Source organism: Barbus barbus (assembly GCF_936440315.1).
Source record: "Barbus barbus genome assembly, chromosome: 13".
Taxonomy (NCBI): Eukaryota; Metazoa; Chordata; class Actinopteri; order Cypriniformes; family Cyprinidae; genus Barbus; species Barbus barbus.
This window is the reverse complement of record NC_136741.1, coordinates 23,417,852-23,432,674: the sequence shown is the minus strand read 5'-3', so window position 1 is coordinate 23,432,674 and position 14,823 is coordinate 23,417,852. Positions and strand designations below refer to the sequence as shown.

At 35.0% G+C, this 14,823-nt stretch overlaps 1 protein-coding gene and 1 pseudogene across 4 annotated transcripts; both read left to right on the top strand.

The window, feature by feature from the left end:
- Positions 1-1,988: 1,988 nt before the first annotated feature.
- Positions 1,989-4,775, top strand: trub2 (TruB pseudouridine (psi) synthase family member 2). 3 transcript variants are annotated; one of them, XM_079431139.1, is made up of 8 exons: positions 1,989-2,234; positions 2,386-2,520; positions 2,793-2,867; positions 2,955-3,016; positions 3,201-3,282; positions 3,378-3,450; positions 3,540-3,676; positions 3,775-4,775. In XM_079431139.1, the coding sequence occupies exons 1-8, from the start codon at positions 2,117-2,119 to the stop codon at positions 4,134-4,136; spliced, it is 1,044 nt and encodes a 347-aa protein (XP_079287265.1). In that variant the 5' UTR covers positions 1,989-2,116; the 3' UTR covers positions 4,137-4,775. The 3 variants fall into 3 exon arrangements, with proteins under 3 accessions (XP_079287265.1, XP_079287266.1, XP_079287264.1); XM_079431140.1 differs by lacking the exon at positions 2,793-2,867; XM_079431138.1 differs by having other exon boundaries at positions 2,793-3,016; positions 3,775-4,283.
- A 7,354-nt stretch (positions 4,776-12,129) lies between these two features.
- Positions 12,130-13,088, top strand: LOC306879189 (haloacid dehalogenase-like hydrolase domain-containing protein 3; annotated as a pseudogene). Its single transcript has 2 exons — positions 12,130-12,421; positions 12,694-13,088. The product of its transcript is annotated as a haloacid dehalogenase-like hydrolase domain-containing protein 3 (transcript).
- The last annotated feature ends 1,735 nt before the right edge of the window (positions 13,089-14,823 follow it).

Genomic DNA, 14,823 nt, shown 5'->3' with positions numbered 1-14,823 from the left:
TATTTTCTTAATTAGTCACAGTCAGCAATGCAACTGATTTGGTCTGTAAAATTCTCCACCCTAATATGACCCTAATATATTATGCAGTGAGTATAAGCCAATAAAGGGCATTATCAGATTAAAGGTCATTATACTCTGTCACATCCTTGTGGTTTTGGATGGTGACAGCTTTGTTATGTAACTTAAATGCATTTATATGCTAAAAATGGGAAGAAAACAATTACATACCTCTTTTTAGAGCTCTAGAATTATAAAAAGGGATCTTTGAAACAGTTTCTTGTGAGGGTCCTGTGTTCCCTATTTGGTAAGACAGGTTGAACTGGTGTACTGTGTGTGTACACAGTATTACATCATACGATATACAGTATACTTATTTTCATATCAAACAATTCAATGCCGTTTTATTTGTACAGCACATTTCATAACACTGGATAAGGAAGAAGCTTCGTCCTCTTCCAGGAACATATTTAAATACATTTCCATTTTCCATTCCAGCAAAATAAAATTTCAAAGCTTCATTTCCATTCCACTGAATAATTAGTTTGGCTGTTTTTGTTGAATAATTTTCCTTAGTGGAAAACTTCAGGATGCTATGGCTACTTAACACAACTGAGGGCATATAAAAATGAAAGAGCAAAAGCAATTTGAAATAGAAGAAAAGAAAGACCATGACTGTGTATATATGATAATAATATGATAAAAAGAAAAGTACGTATTTATATGTGCATATATATTAGTCTTTCAAAAACTACTGTATATGTTGTCTTTATTTAAATTGTTTATAATACAGGCGTTACAAATGTTCCATTTCTTATGAAATCTTACTAAATTTGTATATAAGATATTTTCTGTTTTTCTAACATTTTTGCAAATACAATTAGATGAATTCATCGTTTAGCTGGTGATACATTGCATGCTGTAGCTGTTAATAATGTAAAATAGTGCTTGTCAGACTCAGTCCAAACTTATCTAATATATTACCTGATTCATCTTATGACTAATTACTAGACTAATGACCCATGATCTATGACAAGTGTAATAAAGATTTGAAAGATGATTTGAATGATTTTAAAATTGTAAATCATTGATTTGATTTGATGAAAATGATTTGAAAATAGTAAATCATTTGTAATTTTATTTGAGGATTTTTCTCTGTCCAAATCAACTTTAAACTAAATTAACATGCATTCCATTATTAAAGTGTTCAATGCATTCAATACAATGTTTAAGGTTGAATAATAATTTAAATTATTTGTTCTTCCAGTAATTTTAAGGTGACTGTGCAGGTTTGTTTTGATTCCAATGGTAAATACAAATGAATGTTAAAACCAGGGTCACTGCTATGGTTTCTGGGCCCCCCCATCATTTACAGTCATCTCATCAAATGTATATATATATATATATATGTGTGTGTGTGTGTGTGTGTGTGTGTGTGTGTGTGTGTGTGTGTGTGTGTGCGTGTGTAGTATATAATACATTAACCATAACTTTTTTAACTTTTAATTAAAAAAAACAACCTCCAGGAAATATAAAACTGAATTTCATAGCAATTGACTTTTGATAGAATTCACTAAATTATTCTAATTCAAAAGGATTTTGAATTTGAATAATAGGTTTTTGAAAACAACATGCAAAACCACTGCTGCTAAAACACATTTTGTAAGTTAGGTAAGTTGAGATATTTTGAAATGTTGATATAGCCTAATAATAATTTATGTAGCCTAATTTTATAAAACAATTGGGATGTCTATATATCCAACTGGTAATAGACTACCATAAAATGTCACATCAATATCATTGCTAAAACCTTCTAATGTTGTTTTTCCACCAAAATGACCGTCTTTATGTTTGTATACTACAGTTTGGAGGATAGGTAGACTACAACCCGCAAAAATCTATTCTAATTTGATTCCAATTCTAGATCTTGTGACACTTCCAGTTTGTCGCGGAATCCCATCTCGTCCAGTAGAGGGCGCTGATGCGACTGTAAGACTGTAAGGCCAGTAGAAGAAGAAGGTCACGCCAGAATTTCAGCACAGCAGCATGTGAATTTTTGCTTCCCTGTTTATTTACCTAGGATTATATTGATGCTTGTAACATTTGTTTCTGGGCGAAGATGACCACTCAGGCTATACGTCTTTTCCGTAAAATGGATGGACTCTTTGCTGTGTACAAACCTCATGGAGTTCACTGGAAACACGTTCGTGACAGCATAGAATCCAGTTTATTAAAAGGTAGTGTCTGTCACTTGTGAAGTAAATACTTCTAGATAACGACTACCTTTGTGATCAATTCTGAGCTAATTTAATTACATGATTGTTAGTGCAACTGAAAACTGTAACTTTCTTCTCTTCCTTCAATGCATTCCCTGCCATCCTCCTGAAGCGCTGAACTCCTGTCCTCCACCAGCTCCTCAGCTTGCAGTGCACTTCCAGCTTCTGTCCGGTGGAGAGAACAGCAGCTCCAAAGATCTCGTATTATCACCCTCTATGGTCCCCACACTGGCAGACCATCCTCTAGGTTAGTGGCTTAATCTTCAAAAATATGTCCAGATCACATAAACACTTTATAACCATTAATAGTTTTGCATTATGACATTATTTTCATAATCATCAAGAATTAATGAATTATAGTTTGGTTAGTTTTTTAAATTAGCATACATTTTATTATATATATATATATATATGTATATATATATATATATATATATATATATATATATGATTTATGCATAACTGTATATCAGTCATGCATTGTTACCTTTAAGGTGATAACTTGCTTTTCCTCTGTAGTGACAGGGCCACAGTTTCATAAGGTTCACGTCGGAGTTGGTCATCGATTGGATGCTTTTTCCTCTGGGGTGTTGGGTGACCAAAAATGTTTAACTCTTAAGTTTTCAAGTGATTTATTGTGGAATGCACTCTGTGCTCAATTCTCTCATATCTCTACCTCAGTTTTAGGTATTGGGAAAGGAAATGGAGTGCTGGAGCATCTGTGCAAATCACATGTAACTCGGGTAAAGGTTATATTTTTATATTCCGTAATAATTCATCTCACATTTAACTGCTATTCTATTTTTTATTATTGCTATATTTTTTCCACTGATTGATTAAGTACTAAGTGATGATCGAATCAGGACTCTTAGTAGATGTCTAGTAGACAATTTTATGCAAACTGTTGTGTTTGTTTTATATTTGAAGGACTACACACTTGAGGGGGAGTTTGGAAAAGCCTCTGATAATTTCACTGACACAGGCCGAGTCATTGAAAAAACCACATATGGTAATGTGTGCATTACAATATCATAACTATCACATTTGTTATGTATAGTATACAGACTAAGAATTTGTAGTAAACTTTGTGTCTCTATTGTCTAGACCACGTGACCCTGGATAAGCTCGAGAGAGTTCTTGCCATGATACAGGGAGCCAACCAGAAAGCCTTAATTACGTGAGTCGCTATTAGAATATTATTCTACATGTAAATATTTGGCTTATGCATAGCATGTCTCTTGAGTATGTTATTATGTCTCTATGCAGGTATTCTCAGGTGGATCTGCGCACTCAGGAGGCTTACGAGCTTGCAGTGAGGGGTTTATTGTATCCTCATGGTAAAAGCCCACCGATTCTGACTGGTCTGCGATGCATACATTTCAGTCCACCGCATTTCACATTAGGTTAGTACACTGAATTATTTATTGCGTACTTATAAGTTTATGTTTAACATGTGTCCTTTATATGTATTTAAATATTTATTTTCCTCACTTCAAACCAGAGGTCCAGTGTGTGAATGAGACTCAGAAATATCTGTGTAAATTGATTCACGAGGTGGGACTAGAGCTGCGGACGTCTGCTGTCTGTTCTGGAGTGCGTCGTACACGAGACGGTCCCTTCAAAGTAGAGAATGCACTCACCCGACAACACTGGACTGCTGACAGCATTATACAAGCTATTGCTCACTTTAGCAAGACTACTCGCAAAATCAGGAAGTCAGGAATGTACAGGCAGACTGCTGGTCAATTGAACTCAAGCGCACAGGTCCAAGAGCAAACCATAAGTCAATCTGAGCAAATAAATCCAGAGCATGTTGAACTCTCAAGCAGTTGTGGACAGAGAGACACCTGTGGCACTGAGTGAGGGGAGACCAAAACAATAAGTTCATCGAATCATCTGCCTCAATTAGGATTTGATTTCTGAATTCTGAGACGTATTTATCTGTTCACTATAATTTATGAATTTGTTATACAATCATCATTGTGCATCATTAAAACTGCATTTTAGCTATCTTCTCTCTGTCATCATTGATAATATTGAGGTTGTGTGTGTGTACTTGTTTAGCTATACTTTTGAGGGCCAAATCTCCTCACTTAAATAGTGAAATAGTATGACCACTTTTACATGTCCTCACTTGTTAAAGTCTTATAAATCAGTCGAATCGTGTTTCTGTTTAAATCTAGTGTCCTGCACAGTTCTCTGTGATGGTTATCAGTCATTCTTGAGAAGTGGGACAAAACGGTGCAAAATTGAAAAAATGAAACTTTGTACACAGACAAATGAAACTACATTTATGTATCTTATATGTACTAAGCTACTGAGCTATGCTTTGATGCAACCTCCTAACTTTCTCTTTTTTTAACAAAATGTGCTTTTTACCTTGGACTGTGTAATATAATTTCAACTTTATCTTTAACAGCATTCAATATGTTTTTAACATTTCAAAACACATTCTCATGTTAGCTGATAGATTACACTTTCACATGTGACCAACAATTCCACAACAAAAATAAAATATCATAATGAACTATTGTCAAAATGTGACACATCTGACGGTGGTGATGAAAACCTGAATTTGTTGTCATTTTAACTATCAAATACATTGGATCAATCAATTACTGTATTAAAACAAACACAACAAACAGTGAGTTTGTTATTGTTTATAAAGCTTTTATTTAAGAGTCACATTTAAGTATTTTGATATATTATTGGAACACAAAATCTGACGGTGGTGACATCTGACGGTGTTGACAAATTTGGCATTTCTTTCACAAAACAAATAGAGTTCATGAAGTAGCCATTTAGTTTTTTCTGTTGATGCTAGATGCCAATGGAACCTGCTTCAGGAGAATAAAAATATCTAAATATTTCAAATAATTTCCTCAGAAATTGGAAGATGGTGTTGACATATCATGGTTGTGACCAGGAAATATTAACATTAGGATTTAAAATATTCTAAAACTATAAAACTTAGCAGAGCCTGTCTGACAGTGATGTACTCTACGGAGAAGGATTGTGGCGAGGGGGTTCTTTAGAGTGACAGCTGCCCCTGATATTCCCTGATTTTATTACATTTTAATAAATGTCTGACGGTGTTGACAAAAAGTGGGGACACAACTTTGAAACCTTATGAAACATGCATGTATCACTGAAAAACAACCTTGCTTTGATATGAGACTTTATTAGTGTTACTTTTCATAAGACAATGTCTTTTTCATCATTAAAAATCATTTTTATCCATTTTATAGCATATGAATGATTGAACCCTTCTCTGTGGACACACTGTTTTAGATGTAGTGAGAAGACAATAAGTGTCATAGATTTCACATAATAATGATTACATCAAATTGAAGGGGATAATTGTGTTAAATACATTTTATTAATAACCCCCATAACATTTACAATTGAAAATATTTTTTATTTTTAAACCTAATAGCAGTTAAAATTGCTGGACATGTTTTGTCCCATGTCTCAAGAATGACTGTTAAATCAAGAGTAGGGTTAGGCCATAGAAAATATTATTAACCCAATATAAAAACCATGGGAGTTTATGAGATGTGCTCACTAATAGAGTGAAACCTGTGTGATATCAAAGACTAGAGAATAGAAGTACCGGTTGTTGAGGTATAGAAAGCATTTTTAAATGTGGAACCCTTGTTCTCTTGATCAAATCCTGTACGGACAATTGTAATGACGAACTCGTTCACTGTTCAATAGAAATAGTGGGTAGAAAGGCTATCAACAACCGAATAGGGTTGTCAAAACGACGGGAGTTAGTGACCCAAAAATTTGATGGGACAAACAATCCTTTTCGAATCCTCGAATCAATTGAACGTTCGCAAAGAGCTTGACTGACATGATTCACAAACGTTTCGAATCTTCAGCTGTGCTTCGAAAGCGCCCATCACTACAAGAAAGTAACTTATCTCTGATTAGTCAGGCATGAATAGTTGCTATGTATTTGTAAATGTATTTTAAATGAAACCGTATTTAAAAATTGTTCAGACCGCTGCAGAAGTAGCACAGCCTCACTGGTTGCTTTTCTCATCGCTACTCGAAATGGATCGACCACAATTATTTTTTCTTCTGGATGAGGCATTTCTGTAGATCATTTGTGATTGCTGGTGCAAATTTATGTCAGAATCTTTTTAATTATAAAATCTTTAAAATTGTTTTTTTATTTTTATAGGATACTGTTTTAGGGCTGAGATATCCCCAGCGGCTGAGATTTAAATGTGGTTCAATGTGGGATTCGGCTTTTTGAGCCGTCAGGCGCCCCCTAGAGAACCAGTCTGTTTACCTTATTACATTGCCTTCTAACCCTGCGTTACCTTCTGTAGGTTATGTGTGTGATTCCTATTATCAGAGCGTAAGCCGTGTCGGTGATGCGAGGGCCAGTGCGTTGGGTGTTCTGGGGTGTGAAGGACACTCTGTTAAAGGTCCGGTGTTCTGTCGATGTAGCATACTTTGTCAGAATAGCATACCGGAAGTTGGGTTTTATAGCAGGGTCTATCAATTTAGCCTACTTTGTCAAAACAGCATACCAGTGTTTGTGAAGGGTATGCTGTTTTGATAGTCCTTGGTTTAATAAAAATACAGTTTATAAAGGGATATGCTGTTTTGATAGCCCCTGGTTTAATAAAATACAGTTTATAAAGGGGTATGCTGTTTTGATAGCCCCTGGTTTAATAGAAAAATACAGTTTATAAAGGGATATGCTGTTTTGATAGCCCCTGGTTTAATAAAAATACAGTTTATAAAGGGATATGCTGTTTTGATAGCCCCTGGTTTAATAAAATACAGTTTATAAAGGGGTATGCTGTTTTGATAGCCCCTGGTTTAATAAAAATACAGTTTATAAAGGGGTATGCTGTTTTGATAGCCCCTGGTTTAATAAAAAATACAGTTTATAAAGGGGTATGCTGTTTTGATAGCCCCTGGTTTAATAAAAATACAGTTTATAAAGGGGTATGCTGTTTTGATAGCCCCTGGTTTAATAGAAAAATACAGTTTATAAAGGGGTATGCTGTTTTGATAGCCCCTGGTTTAATAAAAATACAGTTTATAAAGGGGTATGCTGTTGTGATAGCCCCTGGTTTAATAGAAAAATACAGTTTATAAAGGGGTATGCTGTTTTGATAGCCCCTGGTTTAATAAAAATACAGTTTATAAAGGGGTATGCTGTTTTGATAGCCCCTGGTTTAACAAAAATACAGTTTATAAAGGGGTATGCTGTTGTGATAGCCCCTGGTTTAATAGAAAAATACAGTTTATAAAGGGGTATGCTGTTTTGATAGCCCCTGGTTTAATAAAAATACAGTTTATAAAGGGGTATGCTGTTTTGATAGCCCCTGGTTTAATAGAAAAATACAGTTTATAAAGGGGTATGCTGTTTTGATAGCCCCTGGTTTAATAGAAAAATACAGTTTATAAAGGGGTATGCTGTTTTGATAGCCCCTGGTTTAATAGAAAATACAGTTTATAAAGGGGTATGCTGTTTTGATAGCCCCTGGTTTAATAATAAAATACAGTTTATAAAGGGGTATGCTGTTTTGATAGCCCCTGGTTTAATAATAAAATACAGTTTATAAAGGGGTATGCTGTTTTGATAGCCCCTGGTTTAATAATAAAATACAGTTTATAAAGGGGTATGCTGTTTTGATAGCCCCTGGTTTAACAAAAATACAGTTTATAAAGGGGTATGCTGTTGTGATAGCCCCTGGTTTAATAGAAAAATACAGTTTATAAAGGGGTATGCTGTTTTGATAGCCCCTGGTTTAATAAAAATACAGTTTATAAAGGGGTATGCTGTTTTGATAGCCCCTGGTTTAATAGAAAAATACAGTTTATAAAGGGGTATGCTGTTTTGATAGCCCCTGGTTTAATAGAAAAATACAGTTTATAAAGGGGTATGCTGTTTTGATAGCCCCTGGTTTAATAGAAAAATACAGTTTATAAAGGGGTATGCTGTTTTGATAGCCCCTGGTTTAATAGAAAATACAGTTTATAAAGGGGTATGCTGTTTTGATAGCCCCTGGTTTAACAAAAATACAGTTTATAAAGGGGTATGCTGTTGTGATAGCCCCTGGTTTAATAGAAAAATACAGTTTATAAAGGGGTATGCTGTTTTGATAGCCCCTGGTTTAATAAAAATACAGTTTATAAAGGGGTATGCTGTTTTGATAGCCCCTGGTTTAATAGAAAAATACAGTTTATAAAGGGGTATGCTGTTTTGATAGCCCCTGGTTTAATAGAAAAATACAGTTTATAAAGGGGTATGCTGTTTTGATAGCCCCTGGTTTAATAGAAAATACAGTTTATAAAGGGGTATGCTGTTTTGATAGCCCCTGGTTTAATAATAAAATACAGTTTATAAAGGGGTATGCTGTTTTGATAGCCCCTGGTTTAATAATAAAATACAGTTTATAAAGGGGTATGCTGTTTTGATAGCCCCTGGTTTAATAATAAAATACAGTTTATAAAGGGGTATGCTGTTTTGATAGCCCCTGGTTTAATAATAAAATACAGTTTATAAAGGGGTATGCTGTTTTGATAGCCCCTGGTTTAATAATAAAATACAGTTTATAAAGGGGTATGCTGTTTTGATAGCCTCTGGTTTAACAAAAATACAGTTTATAAAGGGGTATGCTGTTGTGATAGCCCCTGGTTTAATAGAAAAATACAGTTTATAAAGGGGTATGCTGTTTTGATAGCCCCTGGTTTAATAAAAATACAGTTTATAAAGGGGTATGCTGTTTTGATAGCCCCTGGTTTAATAGAAAAATACAGTTTATAAAGGGGTATGCTGTTTTGATAGCCCCTGGTTTAATAGAAAAATACAGTTTATAAAGGGGTATGCTGTTTTGATAGCCCCTGGTTTAACAAAAATACAGTTTATAAAGGGGTATGCTGTTGTGATAGCCCCTGGTTTAATAGAAAAATACAGTTTATAAAGGGGTATGCTGTTTTGATAGCCCCTGGTTTAATAAAAATACAGTTTATAAAGGGGTATGCTGTTTTGATAGCCCCTGGTTTAATAGAAAAATACAGTTTATAAAGGGGTATGCTGTTTTGATAGCCCCTGGTTTAATAGAAAAATACAGTTTATAAAGGGGTATGCTGTTTTGATAGCCCCTGGTTTAATAGAAAATACAGTTTATAAAGGGGTATGCTGTTTTGATAGCCCCTGGTTTAATAGAAAAATACAGTTTATAAAGGGGTATGCTGTTTTGATAGCCCCTGGTTTAATAGAAAAATACAGTTTATAAAGGGGTATGCTGTTTTGATAGCCCCTGGTTTAATAGAAAATACAGTTTATAAAGGGGTATGCTGTTTTGATAGCCCCTGGTTTAATAATAAAATACAGTTTATAAAGGGGTATGCTGTTTTGATAGCCCCTGGTTTAATAATAAAATACAGTTTATAAAGGGGTATGCTGTTTTGATAGCCCCTGGTTTAATAATAAAATACAGTTTATAAAGGGGTATGCTGTTTTGATAGCCCCTGGTTTAATAAAAAATACAGTTTTTAAAGGGGTATGCTGTTTTGATAGCCCCTGGTTTAATAAAAATACAGTTTATAAAGGGGTATGCTGTTTTGATAGCCCCTGGTTTAATAAAAAATACAGTTTATAAAGGGGTATGCTGTTGTGATAGCCCCTGGTTTAATAAAAAATACAGTTTATAAAGGGGTATGCTGTTGTGATAGCCCCTGGTTTAATAGAAAATACAGTTTATAAAGGGGTATGCTGTTTTGATAGCCCCTGGTTTAATAGAAAATACAGTTTATAAAGGGGTATGCTGTTTTGATAGCCCCTGGTTTAATAAAAATACAGTTTATAAAGGGATATGCTGTTTTGATAGCCCCTGGTTTAATAGAAAATACAGTTTATAAAGGGGTATGCTGTTTTGATAGCCCCTGGTTTAACAAAAATACAGTTTATAAAGGGGTATGCTGTTTTGATAGCCCCTGGTTTAATAAAAAATACAGTTTATAAAGGGGTATGCTGTTTTGATAGCCCCTGGTTTAATAAAAATACAGTTTATAAAGGGATATGCTGTTTTGATAGCCCCTGGTTTAATAGAAAATACAGTTTATAAAGGGGTATGCTGTTTTGATAGCCCCTGGTTTAACAAAAATACAGTTTATAAAGGGGTATGCTGTTTTGATAGCCCCTGGTTTAATAAAAAATACAGTTTATAAAGGGGTATGCTGTTTTGATAGCCCCTGGTTTAATAAGAAATACAGTTTATAAAGGGGTATGCTGTTTTGATATCCCCTGGTTTAATAAAAAATACAGTTTATAAAGGGGTATGCTGTTTTGATAGCCCCTGGTTTAATAAAAATACAGTTTATAAAGGGGTATGCTGTTTTGATAGCCCCTGGTTTAATAAAAAATACAGTTTATAAAGGGGTATGCTGTTTTGATAGCCCCTGGTTTAATAAAAAATACAGTTTATAAAGGGGTATGCTGTTTTGATAGCCCCTGGTTTAATAAAAATACAGTTTATACAGGGGTATGCTGTTTTGATAGCCCCTGGTTTAATAAGAAATACAGTTTATAAAGGGGTATGGTGTTTTGATAGCCCCTGGTTTAATAAAAATACAGTTTATAAAGGGGTATGGTGTTTTGATAGCCCCTGGTTTAATAAAAATACAGTTTATAAAGGGGTATGCTGTTTTGATATCCCCTGGTTTAATAAAAATACAGTTTATAAAGGGGTATGTTTTGATAGCCCCTGGTTTAATAAAAATACAGTTTATAAAGGGGTATGTTTTGATAGCCCCTGGTTTAATAAAAATACAGTTTATAAAGGGGTATGCTGTTTTGATAGCCCCTGGTTTAATAAAAATACAGTTTATAAAGGGGTATGCTGTTTTGATAGCCCCTGGTTTAATAAAAAAATACAGTTTATAAAGGGTTATTCTGTTTTGATAGCCCCTGGTTTAATAAAAAAATACAGTTTATAAAGGGGTATGCGGTTTTGATAGCCCCTGGTTTAATAGAAAAATACAGTTTATAAAGGGGTATGCTGTTTTGATAGCCCCTGGTTTAATAGAAAAATACAGTTTATAAAGGGGTATGCTGTTTTGATAGCCCCTGGTTTAATAAAAATACAGTTTATAAAGGGGTATGCTGTTTTGATAGACCCTGGTTTAATAAAAATACAGTTTATAAAGGGGTATGCTGTTTTGATAGCCCCTGGTTTAATAAAAAATACAGTTTATAATGGGGTATGGTGTTTTGATAGCCCCTGGTTTAATAAAAAATACAGTTTATAATGGGGTATGGTGTTTTGATAGCCCATGGTTTAATAAAAAATACAGTTTATAATGGGGTATGGTGTTTTGATAGCCTCTGGTTTAATAAAAAATACAGTTTATAATGGGGTATGGTGTTTTGATAGCCCCTGGTTTAATAAAAAATACAGTTTATAATGGGGTATGCTGTTTTGATAGCCCCTGGTTTAATAAAAAATACAGTTTATAATGGGGTATGGTGTTTTGATAGCCCATGGTTTAATAAAAATACAGTCGATGTATTTAATCTCGGTTAGAATGCGCCAAACGCTAGAACCTCGAGTTAACACCAGATTTAACGTTTTAACACGACATTACGGGACTTTATGACCCCACTTGCTAAAAATAATATATTGAAAACGTCTGTCAACATTTCTTGTGATTGTACAAGGCATGCAATTAGGTAATGTGTATATAATATGCAATATATTACACCAACGCTTACCGCGTGTAATCTTAGTATGCTGAAATGATGGTTTAAATTTAACGCATGCGCAATTCAACAAATTTCACTGCTGCGCATGCGCATTAACCGAAGGTATGCCATTCTGCCAGTATGGTGTTCCGTCAGAACACCCGGCGCTCGGTTGGAGAGCAGTACTGCAGCGAAGCAGAGCGAGCAGGACTCAAGCTGCCAGCTGCACAGGTAGAAACTGCTTTCAGACAGGCTTACCGACACCAATCACTCCTATTTCCCAACTATAGCAGAGCTCAGGGCATGAACAGCCAGGTGTGGTGGACTGGACTAGTGAGGGACACTTGCCCGGTGTGGGGTAGATGACCCTGCTTTACTGGATAGACTAGCCAACAACCTCTATCACAACTTCTGTGGACCATAAAACTGGGAGGTAAGGGGTATTTGACTACTCAGATATTTTAGCCTTTAAAATAGTTATTTTTCTTTCAAACTTAGTATTTTAAACGGTTTTTATGTCTAATTCCAGAATCCCCTTTAGGGGGCGCTTGTTCAGTACACTTCTCCATTGATAGTTATTTCTTATCCTCTAATAAAATAACAAATTGAAATAGCTTGAATGCAGGCAAGTATGCTGAAGTATTTTACACTGACTTTAAAATGAGGAAGATGGATTTTTATAATCTCAAATTGTGTCACCATCAGGTGTTTCCTGATTCTTATAGCACCCTCAAGTTTGCACCGCTTTTGGACTCGAGCAAGGCGTAGTGTCCAACTTCGACAAGCGTTTGGAAGGGGTCCTGAGGGGATGTGGACTTCTCACTCACTTCTCATTTCTCCTGACCTCAGAAGAAGCTGGGGTTGCTAAGCCAGACCCTGCTATTTTTACCCAGGCACTGGTATGGTTTGGTGTTCCAGCCTCCAGTGTAGTTCATGTTGGGGACCATTATGTGAATGACTACCTGACCTCACGCTCATTGGGTATTCGAGGTTACCTGCTTGATAGACAAGACTGTCATGGGCACCTTGATGTTCCTCCACAGCATAGATTACACAACCTAGATGAACTACCTGCTCAATTAAAACAGGACACAGACTGAGAGTGCACAAATTTTATCCAGTGCAGCTGATAATTATGTAATGTTGCTGCAGGGTTAAACTAATTTTTAAATGGACCATATTTTTTCCAGATGCACGTTTCATATGATGAAACAAGATGAAACATCAGAATGTGGGACTAGAAAACAAAAAATCATGTTCTTTTAGAAGTTTAGATTGAATTAAATTGTAATATACTGCCAATACATGATATTTTATTGTTAATCTGCCAATAAATTATATATTGTTTGTGAAAATTGTGTTATCCACTCATTCGTAAATATAGCATTTGGTAAAATACTGGTCAGATATGTCCCGAAATATAAAGGTTTTACTCATAGGCTCAGTCTCTTTCGCACTCTCTCTCAGTTCAATTTTCAATTCATATTGCTTTATTGGCATGACATACTTAGATACATATTGCCAAAGCATTGTACATAGCAGAATAAAAACAAATATGTATATAATATATATCCATAAATAAACAAAATACATGTCAAATACATCTATATATATATTTATATAAACATTAATGGTACTACTAATGCAGATGTGAGCATTTCTAAATATGTTGTGCTACCAAAGAGGAAGCAGGTCCTTCGCCAAGTAATATTCTTAATTTGTCATTTTCATGGAGTGACTGGAACTCAGGAATAATCTGCTGTATTTGACTGTACAGCGCGTCTCTTAAGGACGTGTATTTGTCACAGTGGAGGAGAAAGTGTTCCTCCGTCTCAACTGATCCAGATCTACATTCATTACAGATTCGCTCTACTTTAGGTAACCACGTCTTTTTATGTCGTCCTCTTTCAATAGCCAGCTGGTGGTCACTCAGTCTGTACTTCGTCAGTAAATGTCTGTGAGTTATATTCCTGACTGAGACCAGATAATCAGCCAGACTGTACTCTCTGTTGAGTTTCAGATAATATTGGAGACGACTTTGGTCTTTGGTTTGTTCTTTCCAATGCTGTATGTATGTCTCCTTCTCTTCATAATTTCTTTGATTCTTCCAGGTTTTTCAGGGTTGGTGATATTGAGTGCTTTGTTAGTCAGATCTGACACCAATACACAAAGTTGACTTTTTTGGGCACTAATTTTTTGTGTTTTTAGTGCTTTAAAATGAAGAGAATCTTCAGAACTAGAGTTTAAGTGAATCCAGTACTTTAAAACTCTTTTTTTAATGATTACATTTATGGGGAGATGGCCTAACGCCGCTCTGCAGGCATTATTAGGTGCTTCTGTGCACATGAAGGATGTTTCTGCACAACTCTACATGCAGAGCTTCTAAAGGGTGCTTGTGCCAATCTTTATGGCTGTAGTTACTCATTGGGCCCCAGATCCCGCTTCCATAACAGGGCAATAGGCAGTATGATACTATCAAAAATCTTTGTCCAGATTCTGATGGGGATGTCTATTTTGAATAATTTTGTTCATATGGCGTGTAGTGCCCTGCGGGCTTTTACAAGAAATTTTTTATTGCCAAATTGAAATTTCTTGTGGGAGTTTAAACCAGACCAAGATAATTATATTGTAAAGCATGTTGAAGTGTGGTGGTGTTTAAAGTAAATATATGTTTATGTTCTAGATTTCTGTTTTTTTTTTTCCTGAAATATCATTAACTTAGTTTTTTGGATGTTGACTTCTAAGTTCCAATCATGGCAGTATTTAGTTAAAATGTCAAGGTTCTTCTCTCTCTCTCTAAAGAGTTTATTTGCAAAAACATAACTTTTTTTCTCA

Coding starts and splice junctions, on each gene's coding strand:
- trub2 (XM_079431138.1), top strand. CDS start 2,117: ATGACCACTCAGGCTATACGTCTTTTCCGTAAAATGGATGGACTCTTT. Junction 2,235..2,385: donor AGAATCCAGTTTATTAAAAG/GTAGTGTCTGTC, acceptor ATCCTCCTGAAG/CGCTGAACTCCTGTCCTCCA. Junction 2,521..2,792: donor ACTGGCAGACCATCCTCTAG/GTTAGTGGCTTA, acceptor TTTCCTCTGTAG/TGACAGGGCCACAGTTTCAT.